General features: G+C 36.6%; 2 protein-coding genes across 2 annotated transcripts; both read left to right on the top strand.

Annotated features, from left to right (window-relative positions):
• Positions 1-163: 163 nt before the first annotated feature.
• pde6gb (phosphodiesterase 6G, cGMP-specific, rod, gamma, paralog b) lies at positions 164-4,485 on the top strand. The gene is made up of 4 exons (XM_077503022.1): positions 164-751; positions 2,495-2,671; positions 2,766-2,806; positions 3,981-4,485. Exons 2-4 carry the CDS (start codon positions 2,526-2,528, stop codon positions 4,055-4,057), a joined length of 264 nt encoding a protein of 87 aa, XP_077359148.1. The 5' UTR covers positions 164-751; positions 2,495-2,525; the 3' UTR covers positions 4,058-4,485.
• A 691-nt stretch (positions 4,486-5,176) lies between these two features.
• On the top strand, positions 5,177-20,076 carry nploc4 (NPL4 homolog, ubiquitin recognition factor). Its single transcript, XM_077503219.1, has 17 exons — positions 5,177-5,327; positions 7,267-7,347; positions 9,031-9,140; positions 9,221-9,466; positions 9,870-9,918; positions 10,544-10,638; positions 12,014-12,137; positions 13,716-13,895; positions 13,973-14,059; positions 14,143-14,214; positions 16,364-16,490; positions 16,564-16,724; positions 16,794-16,865; positions 17,850-17,942; positions 18,025-18,141; positions 18,211-18,313; positions 19,818-20,076. The coding sequence occupies exons 1-17, from the start codon at positions 5,313-5,315 to the stop codon at positions 19,991-19,993; spliced, it is 1,908 nt and encodes a 635-aa protein (XP_077359345.1). The 5' UTR covers positions 5,177-5,312; the 3' UTR covers positions 19,994-20,076.
• The last annotated feature ends 728 nt before the right edge of the window (positions 20,077-20,804 follow it).

The raw sequence follows: 20,804 nt of genomic DNA, 5'->3' as shown, positions 1-20,804 counted from the left end.
TTTTATTTTATTTTACTTAATTTTTTTTATTTATATTTTTGTTTTATATATTTTTTTTATTTTATTTCTTAATAAATAAAATAAATAAGTGAAACTAATATTTTTCAAGTACAATACTGGAAGTGCAGTTCAGGTTGTAGGCTCCAGCACCCCCTGTGACCCTTGTGAGGTAAAGCGGCTCAGAAAATGGATGGATGGAATACAGTATGTGTTGATGCAATCTCTTACAATGATGAGATGCTAAGTCGTGTGATGTCACGATGGAAACTGCGATATGCCCGTTATCTGTTTGACCAAACCGCGGCAGTGCATAAAAGAGCCAAGCTGAAACTAAATTACGAGATCGCTATTAGTGCCAGTATCGATCCGATATCGATATTGACTTGGTATCAACAATATCGATATTTGGATCGACCCGCAGTCAGCTGTGTTCACATTCACACCCACAACAGCGAAAAGCCTCCATTTTTCAACAGTGTCTTCGGCGAAATGACCAACATTCGGTTTAACCCGCCTCTGCACAAATTTGTCGCTCATGAAATTTGGAGCGCCGTTTGTTTGTCCGTCTCTCTCTCCCCAGTGATGCGTCGTACTGCCCCTCCCGGCCATCTAGTGAGCTCGGACACGACCACGACGAAGCGTGTCCGCGCTAATCCATCCCGGCCATATAAGAACGACTCGTCGTCCTCCTGCGCTCATCTGCCATCTCGTCATCGCATCGGGCCGACCATCGCGCAAGAAAAGCCAGCACGTGAGTAGAACCCGTCCGCCTTGGGGAGAAATTTGGGCTGAATGCTGCGGCGGCGGCGTTGCTCACGAGTCGCACTTGACGCACGTCTCCGTGCAAGACAAAAAAAATGAAGGACAGGATGAGGATTGACATGAGTAGGCAAAGGTTTCACGATCAATACTGATCAGAATATTGACAAGAATATGCTTTGATCAAGGACTTTTCTTGACCTGTTTTATGTTCTTAAATATATATAAAAAACTTGGCTCGCATTAAAAGTGGACAAAAAAAGTTCACAGTGCAAGCATTTTTAAAATTGTTGCATTTTTGAAATATTATTTAAAAAACTACAAATGTAAAATAAAAAAAAAAGTTTTAAATTAAATTAAAAAATATATATTGGCAATTTGTCATGTGAATGTTACAATATTTTGCACTTTATTTTATTTGCACTTTTTTTTATTATTGATTTATTATTTAGTTATTTGCACTTTATTTGCATTTTGAAAGACTACATTTTTTTAATAGAAAACTAAACAAACATTTTATTGTGAATCACTTTAAATGTTACAAAAAAGTGATTAAAAACTGTTGTTTAATTTAAAGGTGCAAATGTTAATTTCATAACCTTATTTACAATTTTGTCATGTCTTTTTTTGTCAAAAGAATGAGAGTAATGTGACGATTTTGTCATTTGAACTGGTGAATGAAATGTTTTGTGCTGTTGTGCGTTTGTCATTGAGATTGTTTTGTGCGAAGCTTATAAGAGCGTCCGTGTTTGCTCAGCACTTGCGCGACGTTCTCGCTAACCAGATTGAAGGCAGATTAGTAAAGTGAGCCCCGGATTAGGATTAGCTCCTATTGTCTCGGGGTCACACTGACCCAACATTGTGTTGTTGCACCAAAAAAAAAAAAAAAAAAATCAGACCTGGCACTTTGTCTTGGAGTGGCACGTACACGTCCATGTGCACGTGTTTTTTGTATTTTTTTTTGTTTTGTTTTTTGCTTTGTTGTTTGTTTTGTATTGTTGTTGTTTTTTGTTTTTTTAATTATATTATTATATTACACAACATTAATTGTTTTTATTTTTTTATTTTGTTTTGTTTATTGTTTTGTTTATCATATATTGTTTTATGTTATGTTATATTATTTATTTATTTTTATTTTGTTTTTTTAGTATTTTTATTATTTTATTTATTATGTTATTTATTTTTATTATTTTTATTTTGTTTATTTGTTTATTATATTATGTTATATTGTTTATGATATTATTGTATTATTTATTTTTACTATTATTTTTATTTATTTTTGTTTTGTTTTTTATGTGTATTTTATTTATTCTATTTTTTTTGTCTATTTGTTTGTTTATTATATTGTTATATGTTATATTGTTCATTATATTATTATATTATTTATTTTATTTTTATTGTTTTGTTTTTTATTTTATTATATTATTTGTTTTTATTTATTGATTTTGTTTTGTTTATTTATTATGTTTATTATTATTATATATTTTATTATTTAGTTTTTTAAATTATTTGTTTGTTTAGTTTTGTATTTCACTTGTTTGTCATCGCATCCACTTTGAGGAAATGAAATGCACACATACACAAACGTGCTCAACACACTCATGATACAAGTCGACGTCAAAAGCAGCAACGTTTTCATGACCTTCATTTACTATAGATGATTCCATTATTTTTTTATTTTTATGTGCGTGTGTGCGTGTTTGCTTACGTGTTTTCATGTCCACGTGTTCCACAGAAGAGCAACACAGACAGACGGACGGGTGGAGATGAATCTGGAGGCGCCCAAAGCCGAGCTGAAGTCGGCCACGCGGGTGAGCGGGGGCCCCGCCACCCCGCGCAAGGGGCCCCCCAAGTTCAAGCAGAGGCAGACGAGACAGTTCAAGAGCAAGCCGCCCAAAAAGGGCGTGCAGGGGTGCGTGCGTCGTGCCGCATTGTTCGCTCAAGTCCAGCAATCAATGATCATGGATGGATCACCATTGATTGTTGTCCGTATCGTTTTTGTGCAGGTTCGGCGATGACATCCCGGGAATGGAAGGTTTAGGAACCGGTCAGTCTTTTACACACGTACACCATGTTGGGGAAATTCACTGACCTGAATATATGACTGGATAGCCGATAGGCCAAGACTTTTGAAGTCGTGAGGCAGCCATATTGCTCCTCCCAAGAAACCTTTCTAGGCATACCATCCCACACATTTACAGTATTGAAACATTTGAGACAGTACTTAGTAGGGGTGTGAATTGCCTAGTACCTGACGATTCGATTCGTATCACGATTCACAGGTCACGATTCGATTCGATACCGATTAATCCCGATACGAATGGTCACGATTCGATACCGATTAATCCCGATACGAATTTATAAGTCGATTGTTGCGATTTTTTTTCATTCATATTTAGAAAATACTAATCAGTAAGCTTGTAGAGTGTAAGATTTATATGAAAATGTATTATTTATTTATCTGAAATTTCAGTCTTATAGAGGTTGTAATCTGTTTCATGTTTGAACAGCATTAAAATAAAAATATTAAGGCTTAATGTGCCGTTCATATAACATTCTTCCATGCTCAAGGTGTGAATCCTAAAAAAAAAAAAAAAAAAAAAATCGATTCTGCCGATTATTGAATCGATTCGAGAATCGCGCGATGTAGTATCGCGATATATCGCCGAATCGATTTTTTTTTAACACCCCTAGTACTTAGTAGAAACAGTATAAATGATATGATTAATGATGTTTGCAGGAGGAAACTTGTTTATTTACAACTCTATACTCACTGCCTATGAGCTGTATATGTCTCATCGGTATGTATACCGTGTAGTTTACGCAGTAGTCTGCTCACGAGATGGGAGGAGCAAGATGGCCGCCCTGTGACTTCAAGGCTTGCACGGGCGTGTGTGGGCTATCGGCTAACCAGTCTTATATTCAGATGAGTGGGAAAATCCAACAAATGTTCAAATGACTTTTTGTGAGTGCCTGCTTCCATTTTTTTTTTTCACTCGTCATAACAAAGCGCGTACGAGAACAACGTCAAGTCAAGTCATGTGGCACGGAGCTGAAATAGGGCCCGGCCCATACAGATTGTTTTCGGCAGATTCTTAAAATTGGCAAGAATAAAATTAATGTGAATTGCAAGCCGAACATTTGAGTGATTGTTACGTGTATGATTTCATATTTGATATGATTTGCATGTAGCCACCATGTATGTATTTCATATGTTTCAGACATTACGGTGATTTGCCCGTGGGAGGCCTTCAATCATCTGGAGCTGCACGAGCTGGCCCAGTACGGAATCATCTGAGCTTATCCCGAACTTGTCCACACAAAACCGGAACAAACGCAACACCCCCAAAAAAATAAATAAAGAGAAAAATATTTTTGAAATCTTTTGTTGTCTATTTAGGAAAGGAGTCAGGTGGTTAGTTGTTGTTGTTGTCGTCCGTCTGTCCTCTTGTTTGTCTGTATCCGCTCACAGTTCAAGTTGAACTTGTTTGTCATTAGCGTGTTTGCATGCATCTTCAATTTGATGCTGACGTCATCCTCGTCGACACTTTTCTACTGCCATCATCATCGTCGTCATTTATGCGTGCAGAATAAACTCATGCCGTTTGCAGTTTATTTGGATTTATGCTTTCATTGTGCTCTTTTTTTGTTTTTTTTTGTTTTTTTCGGCAGCCTGGTCGGCATTGCAAGTGGCACGTTCAATAAAAGAACAATTGTTGATGGAGAGCTTTTCTTGTCTTGTCTTGTCTTTTATGGTATTAAAAAAAATGATTGAAAAAAAAAAGGAGAATTCAAGTGTCTGTTTGTTGTCAATGACTGGTGGGTCAAAAATGTAGTCATATTTATTATTGAAATAAATGAAAATATATTTGTACAGTCTATTATTTTTTCATATCTCATTGCAATCATAAAAAAGTATCATTATTGATGCAGTAAATATATTTCTAAGATAAACAACTTTACAGCTACATTTGGGAAAAAAAATCAAATGGTTGTTCATTGAAAAAGACCAAATTCAAGGTTTAAACTATTTTGTATTAAACAACTGATGAATTCATGATAAGTCCAATCGTTTTGATTGCAATTAAAACATTTAATAATTATTTTAGAATGAAATCATTACAATTCAATTAATTTAAAACAACTGATTTTCATCATCTCATTGTAATTTGTTAAAGTTATTACAAATAATGGACATATTTGTAGAAAACAATTTTATACATACAGTTTTTTCGGAAATAGTTATAATGAATACATACAATGACTTCATTTATATTTATGATGTGACAAGCTGACCTCACCTCGTGCATTTTGACATTTTGATATGTAGTGTACATAAAGCTAGAACGTATGAAAAGTGACTGCTAATGTGATATTTGTATTTTTTTTATTTTATTTTTTAAAGACAATCGGAACTCATGAAAGAACATGTTTTCGGGGGAAACTGTTGTCTGGGGGACCGACTGTGTGATGGAGTTTCGTTGACAAACACAAACGTCTGTTAAAGCTCGTCCTATCATTCAACTTGTAGCAACTGACGAGACGACAACAGCATGGCGGAAACCATCGTAAGTAGAAACAAACAAGCAAGCAAGTCACGAAAATAAAAGTGTCGTTTGTGGCTTTTGCTGGCCTCGGCGAAGGCGAGCTAGCCGGGTTAGCGTTAGCAGTTAGCGACAAGTGTTAGTGGTAGTGATGAGGCAGCACAATTAGGTAGCTAGCCGGCTAACGTTCCGGCCCGTTCAAAATGGATGGGGCCCGGACGGCAAACCGGCTAAAGTCGATGTTGGCTTTGGGCTAACATCAACAAAAATGTCACTTGGAGTCTGGAGAGTGTTTAAAAAAATATTTAATGTGGTTGTACGTCGACAGCTAAGTTGTTTTTTGGTTGCATTTGGTGTCATTAACATCAATGAACTCCTTGTCAAAGTAGTCACCACACTCGTTTTATTTTATTGTGGCACTGTCATCGTTGCGATACTGTACTGTTGGGGTACTTGTTATTATGACTGACTTTAGACTTGCAAAGTGTATCTTAAATAGACAAAGTGAAATTACGTGGGAATGCTGAAAGCTGAATGCTAATAAAATATTTCCCAAGCGAGATTTGAACCAATGGACTTGCATGTCTCGTAACGCCAGGCAAGTATTTAAAGAGATACTTCCCTTATTTAGCCCACTATAGCAATAAAAAGTTCATATTTTGTCTGTAATTAATTTGATACTTTAATTATTTTTCACGTACAATCATTACCTTTCAAAATTCATTTTGCAACTTATTGTTGACTGAAAATGACATCACAAGGGCTCAGGTAACCAATCACAGCTCACCTGTTTTCTAGGTTTGGTCATGTGACACAAGCTGAGCTGTGATTGGTTACCTGAGACCTTGTGATGTCATTTTTAGTCGACAGAAAGTTGTAAAATGTGTTTGTAAAGGTACTAATTGTACACGAAAAATAATGAAAATCTCAAATTTATTATAGGCAAAGTATTAATGTTTGACTGCCAAAAATGGCTCAATAAGTAAAGTGTCCCTTTAACATGTGAGCCAACTTGGCTTGTTGAAAATCATAGCTAATGGCCTATTTATATATAAAAGTGTTATCTAAAACACCCATTCATTTAGATGGAAAAATGGAACTAATGATATCCAATGATAAAATGCCAAAAATAAAAAATAAAATCCACGCAATAGCGCCACCTAGGCATGCAGTACCCGCCATTCATTTAGATGGAAAATTGGAACTAAGATAGTTGGTATACACATAAACACTTAGCATAATTTTCAAAGGATACATTTGCAATGTACAGTCGGAGGTGGGATTCGAACCCACGACTTCCTGGTTACTGGACAATGCATTTTACCAAGTGCTCCACTGAGCAGGATCAGAGAGCTGGTAATGATAAGTCGCATGTATGGAAGTGGGTGTGGAAAGTGGTACTTGGAATAAGTTCAACGTCTGTCCCATTGAAAATGAATGGGGAAAAGTTTATATTTATCATTAAAATGTGCGAATACTGTAAGTACTGTCAAATTAGACGATATATTCCCGGCGTAAAATTTTTAAACAAGTTGAAATTTGAATGGTGTAGATCGGAAGCATTATGTAGGAGTTATTACGCTCCAAAAAAATGTGGAGAATTAAAAGCTGAATAACGTGGTAATACTTTCAGACTTCCCACAATTACAGGCACAACATTTACTAAGAATACAAGTAACAATTATTTTGTTGATTATTTTGATTGCTAATTAAAAAAAAATCATGCCTTCATTCAAAAATAAGACATGAATTCAAATTGATAGTGCAGAAAATGTAAGCCGTAATCTCACAAGCAGGCAGGCTTTTCCAATCCATCATTTGGCAGAACATTTGATTTGTCTTTTTGATGTTTGTGATGGTCATCTGTCAAGCGGACATTTCGGGAAATCCACCCAGCCATCCAATTTTTCCGATTTAGCGTAAAAGATTTTTTTAGTTGTTGTTGTTGTTTGTTTGTTTTTAGATCATCCGGGTTCAGTCGCCAGAGGGGATGAAGAAAATCCCTTCGAGCAAGCGGGAGACGGCTGCTGCCTTCTTGAAGAAGGTACCACTCGTACGGGAGAAAGTCACAATATTTGACTTTTCGAACGACAAACGATTCACATCGTATTTTACAATATTTTCAACGAGCCGCTATTTTGTAAAAATATCATTTGGACATCAGTGTTTTCACTATTTGTCATTCATAAAGATCTGAATATTTCATATATCACACGTTCTACAACTTCTAATGGCATATTTAAATAATCACAAAAATATTTTCAACCGTTTTTTTTAGTCAAACATTGTGTTGGAGCTCTCAATGCACATTGTGCTGCTCCTTCTGCTCTGTGCTTTGGCCACTTGGATTTGGTTGCAAAAAAAATGAAAAATATATTATTGAGCCATCCTTTTTCTTTCCTATAAATGAATTTATGAAATTGAGATCATTTTGAGGTGTTTGAAGTAGTGGTGTGCAATTAATCGAAATTCAATTACAAGTTCAGTTATTACACTCCACTATTACAAAATCAGTATTGTCGTAAAAAAAAAAATATATATATATATTTATAGTAATTTTTCAGTTGTTTAAATTATTTAAACAAAATTTAAACAGTTGCACCTTTTTTTTTTAATTTTAAGATAACTAAATTAATACAATTTTGATTCATCCAAAAGGAGCTTGCGTAATTATAGTGGTTCAAATAGTTTTATTTGTCTTAATATATATATATATATATATATTTTTAATTTGTTTTTCACGTTTAAACATTTTCTTGTTTTGTACCAAAAACATAAATGCACAAGTTGCACTCCAACCTCCAAGTTTATGCCTAAATAAATAAATAAATAAATAAATATTAGTGTTTTTAGTTTTTTTTTAAATTGGTTGAATATTTTTAAATGCTTAATTTTTTTCTTGTTTTGTACCAAAAACACAAATGCACAAGCTGCACTCCAACTTCAAGTAAATAAATAAATGACAACTTAAATAATTAAATAAATAAATATTCTAATGAATTCTGTTTGGTCCGAAAGGAACTTACATAAGTATAGTGTTTCTATTTTTGTAAAAATTGGCTTAATATTTTTAAATGCTTACAAAATGTTCTTGTTTTGTACCAAAAACATAAATGATCGTCCTACTGCACAGTTGCACGAGCTGCACTCCAACTTCAAGTTTTTGCCAACATAAATAAATACATATTCTTATGAATTCTGTTTGGTCCAAAAGGAACTTACATAATTATAGTGTTTCTACTTTTTTTTTCTTTTTTTTTTTAATTGCCTTAATATTTTTAAATGCTTAAAAAAAGTTCTTGTTTTGTACCAAAAACATAAATGATCGTCCTACTGCACAGTTGCAAGAGCTGCACTCCAACTTCAAGTTTTTGCCAACATAAATAAGTAAATATTCTTATGAATTCTATTTGGTCCAAAAGTTTCTATTTTATTTTTGATTGGTAGAATATTTTAAAATGCTTAAAAATTGTTTTGTTTTATACCAACAAAAAATAATCATTCGAATAAAATAAAATATTGCAAAATAATCATGATTTTATTTTTTTGCACAATCGAGTAAGTCCTAGTTTGAAGGGCTCATTGTGTGTGTGTGTGTGTGTGTGTGTGTTTGTGTGTGTGTGTGTGTGTGTGTGTGTGTGTGTGTTTTTTAAATACAATTCCACTCTGTTTATGTTTTTTGTCTTGTTGGCTGGTATCTTTGTGGTCGTTTGTCGTTTTTTTGCAGGTGGCCAAAGAATTTGGCTTCAACTCCAACCGCTTCTCGCTTTACCTGAACCGCAACAAAACGGGCGAGGTCCTCTCACAGAACAAAAGCCTCGGCCTGCTGAAGATCAAGTGAGCGTCTCTGCTGACGTGAAAGTCTGTCGGACAGGAAGTGGTGTCACTAAGATGCGTTTTTTTGTTGCCAACCGCAGGCACGGCGACATGCTCTTCCTGTTCCCGTCGAGCTCGCCGGCCTCCTCCTCCTCCTCCTCTTCAGCGGAGGTGATGGACACGGCCGCCCCGCACTCGTCCTCGTCGCCGTCCGCTTCCTCCTCATCCTCCTCCTCCTCGCTGTTGCCCCGCCCCCAGCTGGCGCTACCGATCCCGCCGGAGGACGACATCGACCAGTTTCTCACCAAGCAGGACGGCAAGATCTACAGGAGCCGAGACGCGCAGCTGTGAGGAGGCGCTCGCGGCGTCGAGATGTGCGCGAAAACGCACTAGCTTAATGCTAGCATGCAATGTTGAAAAGCCGTAATCGAGCTAGCCGAAATTAGCGTCAACATTGCAGCATTTCGAAATGTTTGACATACCAGCAGAGATGCTCACAAGCGACGCGGGAACAACAAATGTTACTGCAGTTTAGTTGGGGACCATCTCTGCCTCTTCTTACTTTTTAATGACGCTGTGTCTCTTTCTGGAAGAGCTCGGTGCTGCCTGCTGTGGCACAATGTGGAACTACAGCCCTGCTGTAAATTGCAAAAAATAAAATAAAAAAAAAGCCCTCGCCATGAAGTGGCCATGCTAACGAAATGCAGTAAAGCACTACTTTTGTTTGAATGAAGGTGTCTGTGCTTGCAGATGTCGCCATGGCTCCTTGGGGAAGTGCGTTCACTGTGTGCCGCTCGAGGTCAGACCACACTCTCATGCTCCTTCTCTTCCTCATCTTGTCTTTCTCTTTATCATTCTTTTTTCTTTGCTTTTTCATTTCTTTTTTCATTTCTTTTTTTTCATTTTTCTTTTCTCTTTTTTTTCTTTTTTCTTTGCTTTTTTCTCTTTATTTTTCAAATTTCTTTTTTCTTTTTTCATTCTTTTGTTGCTTTTTCTTTTTATTTTTTTATTTTTATTTTCATTTTTTTTCATTTTTCTGTTTTTTTCATATGCCTTTTTTCTTTTGCTTTCTTTTTTATGCTTTTCTTTTTTCACTGCTTTTTTCAGTTTGGGTTTCTTTTTCTTTTTTCTTTGCTTTTTCATTTTTTTTTCATTTTTCAGTTTTTTCTTTTCTTTTTTCATTTGCCTTTTTTTCTTTTTTCTTTTTTGTTTTGTTGCTTTTTCTTATTCTCTGCTTTTTTCAAATTTCTTCTTTTCTTTCTTTTTTTTTTACCTCTTTTTCTTCATTTTCTCATCTTCTGTCTCCATTATCCATATTTTCATTTTCCCTTCTTATTTTCTTGCTCCCCTTTCTCTTCTTCATCTCTTTTTTTTTCCCCTCCTCCTCCTCACTTGTTTCACCACGTTTATCTCACACCTGTTAGCCTTTTGACGAGGACTACCTGAACCACCTGGACCCGCCCGTCAAGCACATGTCATTCCACGCGTACCTGCGGAAGCTGACCGGAGGAGCCGACAAGTAAGAGAGCGCGTCCGTCATCGGCCGTTTGTGCCACTTTCTTAATCACGTTGCCATTCATCTGTCGCTCATTCCATACGATTATGGAATTTTTACCATGATCACAATTTATTTATTTTTTGCTGCCACAATGATACGAAATTGATGATGTGCAATCAAGCGTTTACGTAAGCTCTAGTCCACATGTGTCGAGATCCGGTCCTCGAGGGCCGGAGCACTGCATGTTTTCTAGGCTTCTCTACTCCAACGCACCTGATTCAATGATCAGGATAATTATCAGGCTCCTGCAGAGCTTGCTGATGAGCTTAAATATGAATCAGCTGTGTTGAAAATGGAGGCCTCGAAAACCTGTATGGCTGTGGCCCTCGAGGGATTCAGTTTGACACCTATGCCTAGTCAATCAAGCGACCACCAGCTAACGGTTTTGTGAAGATGCCGGGATTTTTTTTTTTTTTTTTTTTTAATAAATTCACTGACATTAAACAAGATTATAGCAAATGTATTCAATTAGGTGATTTTTTTTTTCTTTTTTTTTTTTTTTTTTTTAAAGGGATACTTAACTCATTGAACCATTTTTAGCAGTAAAAAAGTGAATATTTTGTCTAATTAATGTGGAAATCTCATTTTTCCATTCATAATTAGTAGTATTGCGATATTAAAATTGCCACAATATCATCGTCGTCATATCACGATATGAAAAGCAGCTCATCTGTTAAAAAAGTAAGGTAGTATTCCATTTGTGTAGTTGTAGCACACAACCCTGTGGTTAATTTATTAGTGCAGTTTAATTTTTATTTGGAATGTTTTGGTGTTTATCCCTCATATAAAATCAGTCATACCAACAAATATAATTAAATTGTTGGGGTGTTTTTTTTGTTTTGTTTTGTTTTGTTTTGCAAAATCATGAGTTCTTACACAGTATTGTGAGTTTTATTTATTTATTTATTTATTTATTTTTTAAATATCTCTAGCCTGCCCACAATATTGTGATAATAATCGTATCGTGAGGTTCATGTTGTGATATTTATGGCATCATCATGTTAGGATATCGTTACAGTCCTAGTTTACTGACCAAACCCAGAAAACACGCGAGCCATGGTTGGTTGTTAGCACAGGTGATGTCAGTGAGTCAGGTATCCCTTTAATTTATTTATGTTTATCATTTATTGGCAATGGTAATCCATTTATTTAAAAGTTTGATTTTGCACAGAAAAAAAAAACAATTTAGTATCAGGAGAAGTCAAGCGGATCTCAGAATGGCTGAGTGTCAACATTCCACTTTTGCAAGGATTGGAAATCCTCCGAATAAACTGTTGTATATTTTCAAATATTTTGATGTTGTGTCCATCACCTTATGTTGCTTTTGCCATCCTAGGGGCAAGTTTGCGGCCCTGGAGAACATCAGCTGCAAGATCAAGTCGGGCTGTGAGGGTCACCCGCCCTGGCCCGAGGGCATCTGCACCAAGTGCCAGCCCAGCGCCATCACGCTCAACAGACAGGTATGACCACCGAAAAAACGGAAAAACAAAAACAAAAAAACACCTTTCCGTCCGTCATTGGCGCCGTCTCCGCAAAAAAAGCAAATCTTCTCGCTTGTCATTCAAAGTGTCAGGCTTGCCTGCAAAGTCACATGACGCATGCACTTTTCCTCATCCCGGTGAAAAAATACCGGCTGCCGGTTGTAGGATTTTTTTTGTGCTTATAGGTTGCTACCACTGATCTGAATATATGACTTGAATAGCTGATAGGTCAAGACCAGGGTTGTTGTTGTTGTTGTTGTTGTTGTTTTTTTTTTAAATGTAATTAATTTTAATTCGTTTTCAGGGTGGTTTTGTTAATTTTTCATTAGTTTTAGTTATTCAATAAATGCTTAGTTTTAGTTTGGTTTTAGTTAGTTTCAGTTTTAGTTAAAAAAAAAAAAAAGTGTATTGTGCGCAATATTCAAAAAACAGCATGAGCAAGGTCATCTTTTGGTGCTCTTCTGTTGGGTGTTGCTAGATGACGTCACTTCTGTGTCACACACTTTGAAACGTCCTTATTCCGGCGGTTCATATCAAAATAAATTACTTCAAATCACATTTAAAATTATCCCCAAAGGAAAATTAATTATTAAATTAATTACCAAAGATGAAAACGAAGGACATTTTTGCTAACATTATAAACATAAAATGTAGTTTCAGTTAGTTTTCGTTTTTTTTTAAAAGCATTTTTGTTTTTATTTTATTTTGTTAACGATATAGTTTTTTGAATTTTAGTTTTAGTTTTTTGCTTGTTAGAATAACCTTGGCCAAGACTTTTGAGGCGGCGAGGCCACCATATTACTCCTCCCAAGAAACATTTCTCGCCATATGATCATATACATTTATAGTATCCAAATTGGAGAACATTTGGGACACTACTTAGTAGAAACAGCATCATTTGTGCTGTTTTAAATGTATTAAACATAAACAAGAGGAATTCAGATATTTTACAACTGGCCTTAAATACATGTAGAAATGATATGCTTAAAGATGTTTTTACAGGAGGAAACTTGTATATTTTTTATATTAATTAAAGAATTATAACTAATTCAACAAAAGATCTATCTGCCAAATCTAATATTGGGGTCGAAGGAACTGAGTGATAAAGGAAAAAGGGGGGCTTATACGGATTATTATTTTACTTGTTAAAAAATAGTGGCCTCCTCCGAGCTCTATATGTCTCGTGTACGTATAGCTTACAGCTGATACAGTAGTCTGCTGGTGAGGTGGGAGAAACAAGATGGCTGCCCTGTGACTTCAGCGGCTTGTACTAGCATGTATGGGCTATCGGCTATCCAGTCATATATTCAAATCAGTGGTCACTATGTCCAGTCAGGGTCTCTTTTTTTTTTTTTTGTTTTTTTTTTTTTTTCTCCCCTCCTCATTTTGCATCTTGGTAAATCATAACCTATCAATCTTCCACTCTGTTTTTTTTTTTTTTTTTTTTTCCAGCTTCTGGGGGATTATGCAAGATTTGTAACTGTTTTTGTAATTTGTCGAAATGTGAGCATACAAGCAAAAGTGTTGAAAAAATCGGATTGCGTGTTTGCTGGCCAGAAATATCGTCACGTGGACAACATCATGTTTGAGAACCACACCATCGCCGACCGCTTCCTGGACTTCTGGCGCAAGACGGGCAGCCAGCGGATGGGTTACCTGTACGGCAGGTACACGGAGCACAAAGACATCCCGCTGGGCATCCGAGCCGAGGTGGCCGCCATCTACGAGCCGCCGCAGGTGACCGGCTCCGCCCGCCGTCCATCTGGCTCAAGTCAACGCTCGTGTTATTTTATTCTTTTTTGTTTTGGTTTCAGACCGCCACTGCGAACAGTCTAGAACTGCTGGAGGACCCGAAAGCGGCCGCCGTGGACGAGATCGCCGCCAAACTCGGCCTCCGGAAGGTCGGTCGGTTGTCTCGACGGCTCGCCTCATTTTGCCGTCTGCTTTTCTTCACATCACGTCACCCTCAACTGCTTCTCGGCAGGTGGGCTGGATTTTCTCAGACCTGCTCTCAGAGGACACCCGCATTGGGACGGTCCGCTTCACCAGAAACCAGGTGCACAATTTCAAAAGTGCAGGGGAGGCTGACGATATTTAAAAAAAAAAATAAAATACAATAAAAATCACGATATTATCAAAAAAATTAATTCAGACTAGGGGTGTTAAAAAATTTTTATTTGGCAATATATCGTGATATTACAGAGCACACTTCTCATATCGATTCAATATGCTGCCAAATTGATTTTTAAACATCCATTTTTTTTTTTATGAAAGTATTCAACGAAAGATCTTATTTAGGGTGAGAGTTCACACTATGGCTGGGCAATATATCGACAAAATATTGATATTGCGATATTGAGCCATGCAGATGACTATGCATATCGCAAAGACATGCAATAAGTTTCAAATGGAATTTGATGCTTTAACCTGAATTTGACCAGTCATATGTTAAATTGTACATGTAAACTGTAAATTGTATATGAATATGTAAAAAAAAAAAAGTGTATATGTCAAGTATTATAAAATGTATGTTAAATACATTTTCATACAAAACTTAGTGTACATGTACAACTGTAGTTTGAATCGTGATACGGATTGAATCGCCAGGTGCTAGGCAATTCACACCCCTATTTCATACTAAAAAAAAATAATAAGAATAATATTGTGATTTTGTACATTATAGCAATGCATATCAACAACCTACCATCTCTTTTGATGCACTTATTTGCAAATGCACGCACATATTGAGTTCCTCCGCATATTGACTCGATTCACAAGCATATTACTTATTCATCTGACCATTAGTGTGGATTTGAAACATAGAAGCGTCAAAATATGCCTTGTGAAAATTAAACTGCACTAAAAAAAGTAGCCACCAGAGGGTGATCGAACTGCACAAATGGAAATCAACATGACTATTTATTTATTTATTTATTTTTTATTTTATTTATTTTTTTCATATAGCCATTTTCAGTGAAGCAACTATGGAGTTAGAATCATGCCAAAACCCCGTAAACACACAAAAAAAGTGTGATCTACGTACACCAAATGTGACCTACACACACAAAGAAGCCTATCTTCAATTACAAACAAAAAAAAAATATCAAGTGCAAGTGCGTACATAAAAAGCAATTCTACAACTACAGCTAAGGAAGATATATATATTTTTTGTTATTGAAGATATGCTTCGATTTGCGTAGATCGTGTTTTTTTTGTGTTTACGGGGCTTTGGCATGATTCTAACTCCATAAGCAACCCCCTTCACCTTGTTTTACTGGATTTTTACTGATTTTTCAAGGCCCACAGAATATTGTGTTCTATTTTTATGAAAACATGGAACCTACCAAAAGAAAGATTAGCGTCTCTTCTTTCATCAGGGAAAAAAAAAGTACATTTGTATGTTTCCGTTTTGCAGCAATTAGCATTAGAATATAGGTACATTTCATCAGTATTCACTAGGGGTGTGAATTGCCTAGTACCTGACGATTCGATTCGTATCACGATTCACAGGTCACGATTCGATTCGATACCGATTAATCCCGATACGAATGGTCACGATTCGATACCGATTAATCCCGATACGAATTTATAAGTCGATTGTTGCGATTTTTTTCCATTCAAATTTAGAAAATACTATCAGTAAATTTGTACATGTACACTGTAAGATTTGTATGAATATATTTATCTAAAACTTGAGGCTTATAACCGTGAGCCACTGTACACAAACAGTTTGCAATCTGTTTCACATTTGAACAGCATTAAAATAAAAATATTAAGGCTTAATGTGCCGTTCATATAACATTCTTCCATGCTCAAGGTGTGAATCCTAAAAAAAAAAAAAAAAAAAAAAAAAAAAAAAAAAAAAAAAATTCGATTCTGCCGATTATTGAATCGATTCGAGAATCGCGCGATGTAGTATCGCGATATATCGCCGAATCGATTTTTTTTAACACCCCTAGTATTCACATTACTGGTGAAAAACAGTGGTGAAAAGAGCTTGTTGCAACATGGCCCTGGCTCATCTTATACTCTGCTGCCACCTGCTTTTACGTATGCTCTTGCATACGGAAAACAAAAAAAAAACGTGTAAACACATTTTTGAGCAGGAAGGACAAAGTATTTAAAACGTTTTTACACGTTAGTAGGATTAAATGAGTTAACAGACACACCCCTAGTTCCCGACTGATTGAGTTTATCGGCGACAGGACTCTCACTTCCTGAGCGCTGAGGAGTGCATCACGGCGGGTTTCTTCCAGAATCAACATTCCAACCCGTGCAAGCTGTCTCGCGACGGACATTTTGGATCCAAGTTTGTGACGGTGGTTGCCACAGGTCAGCCCGCCGCCGCCGCTGTCGTCGACCCGAGCGACATTTTAACCGTTTTTGTCGCCGATTTGCTTGTCAGGCGGTCCGGACAACCAGGTGCACTTTGAGGGCTACCAGGTGTCCAATCAGTGCATGGCGCTGGTGAGGGACGAGTGCCTGCTGCCCTGCAAAGACGCCCCCGAGCTGGGCTACGCCAAGGAGTCCAGTCCCGAGCAGTACGTCCCAGACGTCTTCTTCAAGGTTAGCGCTCGTGCGCCGCCGTTCGTTCGCCGATTTGCTGTTTTTGCCAATCGGCCCTTCTGTCAACAGGACAAAGACAAGTTTGGCAACGACGTCACCTTCCTGGCACGGCCTCTTCCCGTCGAGTATCTCATCATTGACGTGAGTTCTTTCTCGATTCACAATCGAACACAAAATTTGTTCACGTTGTATAAACGTTTGTGATCGAGGTGCACCGATCACAATTATCCAGCCGATCACCGATCTCCAATCTTATAAAAAGTCTGTCCTGCCGATCTAGATTTTTGCTGATCACGTTTTAAGGTTGAGCGTCACAAATCGATATACGAGATCGTCATTTTGCCGCTCACATGACAACCACTGATTGGGCCCAAAACAAGGAATAAGAAAACGATTGTCAATCAAAAGTACACCGGTGCATATCTGGGATGTTCTTCGGTTTTGAGAGGGCTTGTTGTCGCACCAGAATGCACTCGACAGCTCCGATTAGGGCCCGACTGTTGACAGGCCAAACGTAATAAACGTTGACTTTATGAATGTGGTGTTTTTGCCACTTTATTGACATAGCGCTGTGGTTGTAATCGATTTCAATGATTTTTTTTTTTATGGTTTTGATCAGGTCATGTTCAATGAAACATACATGATTAATGTAACTGATTCAATTATGAATGTCATATTTTGACTAATGCACCAAGTAAGAGAAAGAAGTTTCGACTATTTTTGTAGCAGTGCTACTTCTGGGAATGTTTACCAGATCAAAGTCAAATTGGTGCTGCGTGAAATTGAAAATCAATGTGAATCGAATCGTATCGAATCTTTTGGAAATCTGAATTGATACCCAGCCCTAATAAAAGTACGAAATAAACACCAATCACAGGCTAATAAACAGTAATCGGGGGGAAAAAAAGTTTTTAATACACTTGAATGCAAAATGAATCCGATTAATTGATTGAATAATCGATAGATTAATCAATTCTTAAATTGTTTGCTAGCACTAAAAATGATGGACATCAGCGTGCTAAACAAGAGAAATTGCGCAACTGAAGAGACATTTGTGGAAAGCGAAATCCCCGATTCGATTTGTCGCCGATTTGTGTGCCACGCACGATGTCGTTTGCTCGCCAGATCACCACAACCTTCCCCAAGGACCCGCAGTTCACCTTCAGCTCCGCTCAGCGCTTCCCCATCGAGAACAGAGAGATCCTTGGAGAGACGCAAGTAAGACGCTTGCTGGCTGGTCGACCCCGAGAAATCGAACTAGCGCCGATTGTTTCCTGCGTCTTCTTTTTTTCCTCCTCAGGACTTCCACAGCCTGTCCACATATTTGTCGCAGTGCGCCGCCGCCTCCTTCCTGGACGTCGTGTCCGACTTCCATCTGCTCCTCTTCTTGGTCACCAACGAGGTCATGCCTCTGAGGGTGAGTTTGATGACGATGACGCGTTTCTCGACCGATCGGCGTCTGATGTTTTTCCCCCGCTTTTTGCAGGACAGCATCGGTTTGCTGCTGGACGCCGTCAAGACGTGCGACGAGGACCTCGCCGACACGTGGAAGAAGTCGGAGCAGTGGGCCACCATTGAGCAGCTGTGCGGTCAGTTCCTCCTCACGGGGGTTTTAGGCTATTGATTAGTTGTTCAATAAATCGATCAATTGGATAAAACGAAAACATGTTTTGCTTTCCAAATGACAGCAAGATCGATTGTTGTGTTCCTTGGTTGTTGTTGTCGTGACATGCATCAGGAAAATCGTCGTAACAGATGTTTGCAAACATTTTACTTTGCTTCAGCACAATTTAAAAAAAAATCTATCTGTGCGACGATTAATGGTTGAAATCGCAACATTTGTATAATTTGAAACTGAATTTAAATGATCAATTTCAATTATTACACTCGCAATTACAAAATCAGTATAATTGTAAAATAAAAATATTAGTACTTTTAATAACTAATTTAATCGTGTAAAATAATCAATTACAGTTTCAATTAGTACACTCCTCAATTACAAAATCGTAAGAAAAGCATTATTAATACTAATTTTTGAGTTGAGTTGTTAAAATTGATATGTCAATTACACTCCACAATTACAGACTCAGAATAATTATAAAATAAAAAGTTTAATACTAATTTTTGAGTTATTTAGATATTTACACTTTTTAAACAACTAATTTAATAATTTGGTTTCATCCAAAATGAACTTGCAGTGTTTCAAAGAATTTTAAACACTTTTTGTTTTTACGTTTGAAACTGTGATTGTAAAACGATCAATTTCAATTATTATACAGTGTTCCCTCGTTTTCCGCTGGGGTTAGGTTCCAAAAAATACCCGCAATAAATGAAATCCGCGAAGTAGTTAGCTTTATGTTTTACAACTCTTATAAATGTTTTAAGGCTCTAAAATCCCCGACCGCACAATTTATACACTTTTCTCATTGAGGCATTTACATGCTCTCACATTTCTGTCTTGTTCAAACATTGACAATGTTCAAACCTTCATAAATTTTATAAAATGGGTATATTACTGTAAAAAAAATATGCAAAATTGCACTTAAAAAAAAATCCGCGATACAGCGAGACCGCGAAAAGTGAACCGCGTTATAGCGAGGGAAGACTGTACACCACAATTGTAAAATCGTAAAAAATGATTATTAATACTAATTTGTGAGTTGTTTAAATTTATATATTTGCACTTTTTTTTAAAGTTTTAAGCAACTAATTTAATAGTTTCATCCGAAAGAAACTTGCATAATTGTATTGTTTCAAAGAATTTTATTTGTCAAATTTTTACATTTAAGCATTTTCTTGTTTTGTATCCAAAAAAAAGATTGTCCTAATCTTGAATTCAATTCCTACCAAATTAATCGTGATTAACATTTTCTCCATAATCGAGCAGCCCTAATCATAATAATTGCCAATTCATTTAATAATTGATGAGTTGATGATGAATTTCCCTGCAGTTATTTTTTATATATAAAAAAACAGCAATTTCATAAAAGAAAAATAACAATCTTGATTTAAAAAAATAATAATAATAAATCATCCGTTTGGGTGTCACGTGACCAAGCGTTTAATTTTAGTTTGTCTCCTCCCCCTCGTTAGGCACGGTGGGCGGCCAGCCATCGTCGTCGTCGTCGTCGGTGGCGTTCGCCAGCCTGGGCGGCCCATCGTCGTCGGCGCCGCCGTCCTCCTCGTCCATGTGGTCGTGCGCGCACTGCACCTTCATGAACCAGCCCGGGACCGAGCACTGCGAAATGTGCAGGCTGCCCCGCACTTAGCCAACAACCAAATGGCAAAAGCCCCGCCCCCTTCCCTTGTCACCCCCTTTTGAGTTGTAATAAAAGGCCTTCTGCTGTCAGTATTGAGCGCTTTGGCTCGTTTGCAGCTCATCTGATTGGACGCTCGTCACTTGATGGTCGCTCGCTCGCCACGCCCTCGCCTGGACGTTCGCGCGACGCAATCGCAAAGACGGCGAGAAGCAAAAAAGGTGCTGCTTTGAGGTACAAGTTTTGATTCCTTCCCTCATCTCAAATCGGTTTTTCTCCACTGAAAGGAATGCAAACGCATCTGAAAGTAACAAAAAAAAGTTCAAATGTTTTTTTTTCTATTTTTTTTAATGTTTTCATAAGAAATATTAGATCCCCACTGATATGGATTTTTTTTTTGATGGCAAAATAAATTGGCAGCAATTCTGATAACTAATCGGTTGATTTAATATATATTTGTATTTTTTGTTATTATTATTATTATTATTATTATATATTTTTCTACGCATTATTATTATTATTATTATTATTATTATTATACATTTATATTTCTCTTGATGGCAAAATAAATTGGCAGCAATTCTGATGACTTATCGGTTGATTTAATATATATTTATATATTTTATAAATTATTTGTATTATTATTATTATTATTATATATTTATCTACGTATTATTATTATTAGTATTATTACATATTTATTTAATTATTATTATTATATATTTATATTTTTCTTGATGCAAAATAAATTGGCAACAATTCTGATGACTTATCGGTTGATTTAATATATATTTATATTTTATATATTATTATATTAAAAAAT

The sequence above is a fragment of the Festucalex cinctus genome, chromosome 17 (genome assembly GCF_051991245.1).
Source record: "Festucalex cinctus isolate MCC-2025b chromosome 17, RoL_Fcin_1.0, whole genome shotgun sequence".
NCBI classification, from domain to species: domain Eukaryota; kingdom Metazoa; phylum Chordata; class Actinopteri; order Syngnathiformes; family Syngnathidae; genus Festucalex; species Festucalex cinctus.
Note: the sequence above shows the minus strand (reverse complement) of the source record. Positions and strands in the feature narration are given on the sequence as shown.

Excerpts from the sequence above, each read along its gene's own strand:
- pde6gb (XM_077503022.1), top strand. The coding sequence starts at position 2,526 with ATGAATCTGGAGGCGCCCAAAGCCGAGCTGAAGTCGGCCACGCGGGTG. Across the intron at positions 2,672-2,765 it reads CCCAAAAAGGGCGTGCAGGG|GTTCGGCGATGACATCCCGG; the intron begins GTGCGTGCGTCG and ends GTTTTTGTGCAG. Across the intron at positions 2,807-3,980 it reads AATGGAAGGTTTAGGAACCG|ACATTACGGTGATTTGCCCG; the intron begins GTCAGTCTTTTA and ends CATATGTTTCAG.
- nploc4 (XM_077503219.1), top strand. Across the intron at positions 9,467-9,869 it reads AGGAGCCGAGACGCGCAGCT|ATGTCGCCATGGCTCCTTGG; the intron begins GTGAGGAGGCGC and ends CTGTGCTTGCAG. Across the intron at positions 10,639-12,013 it reads CTGACCGGAGGAGCCGACAA|GGGCAAGTTTGCGGCCCTGG; the intron begins GTAAGAGAGCGC and ends TTGCCATCCTAG.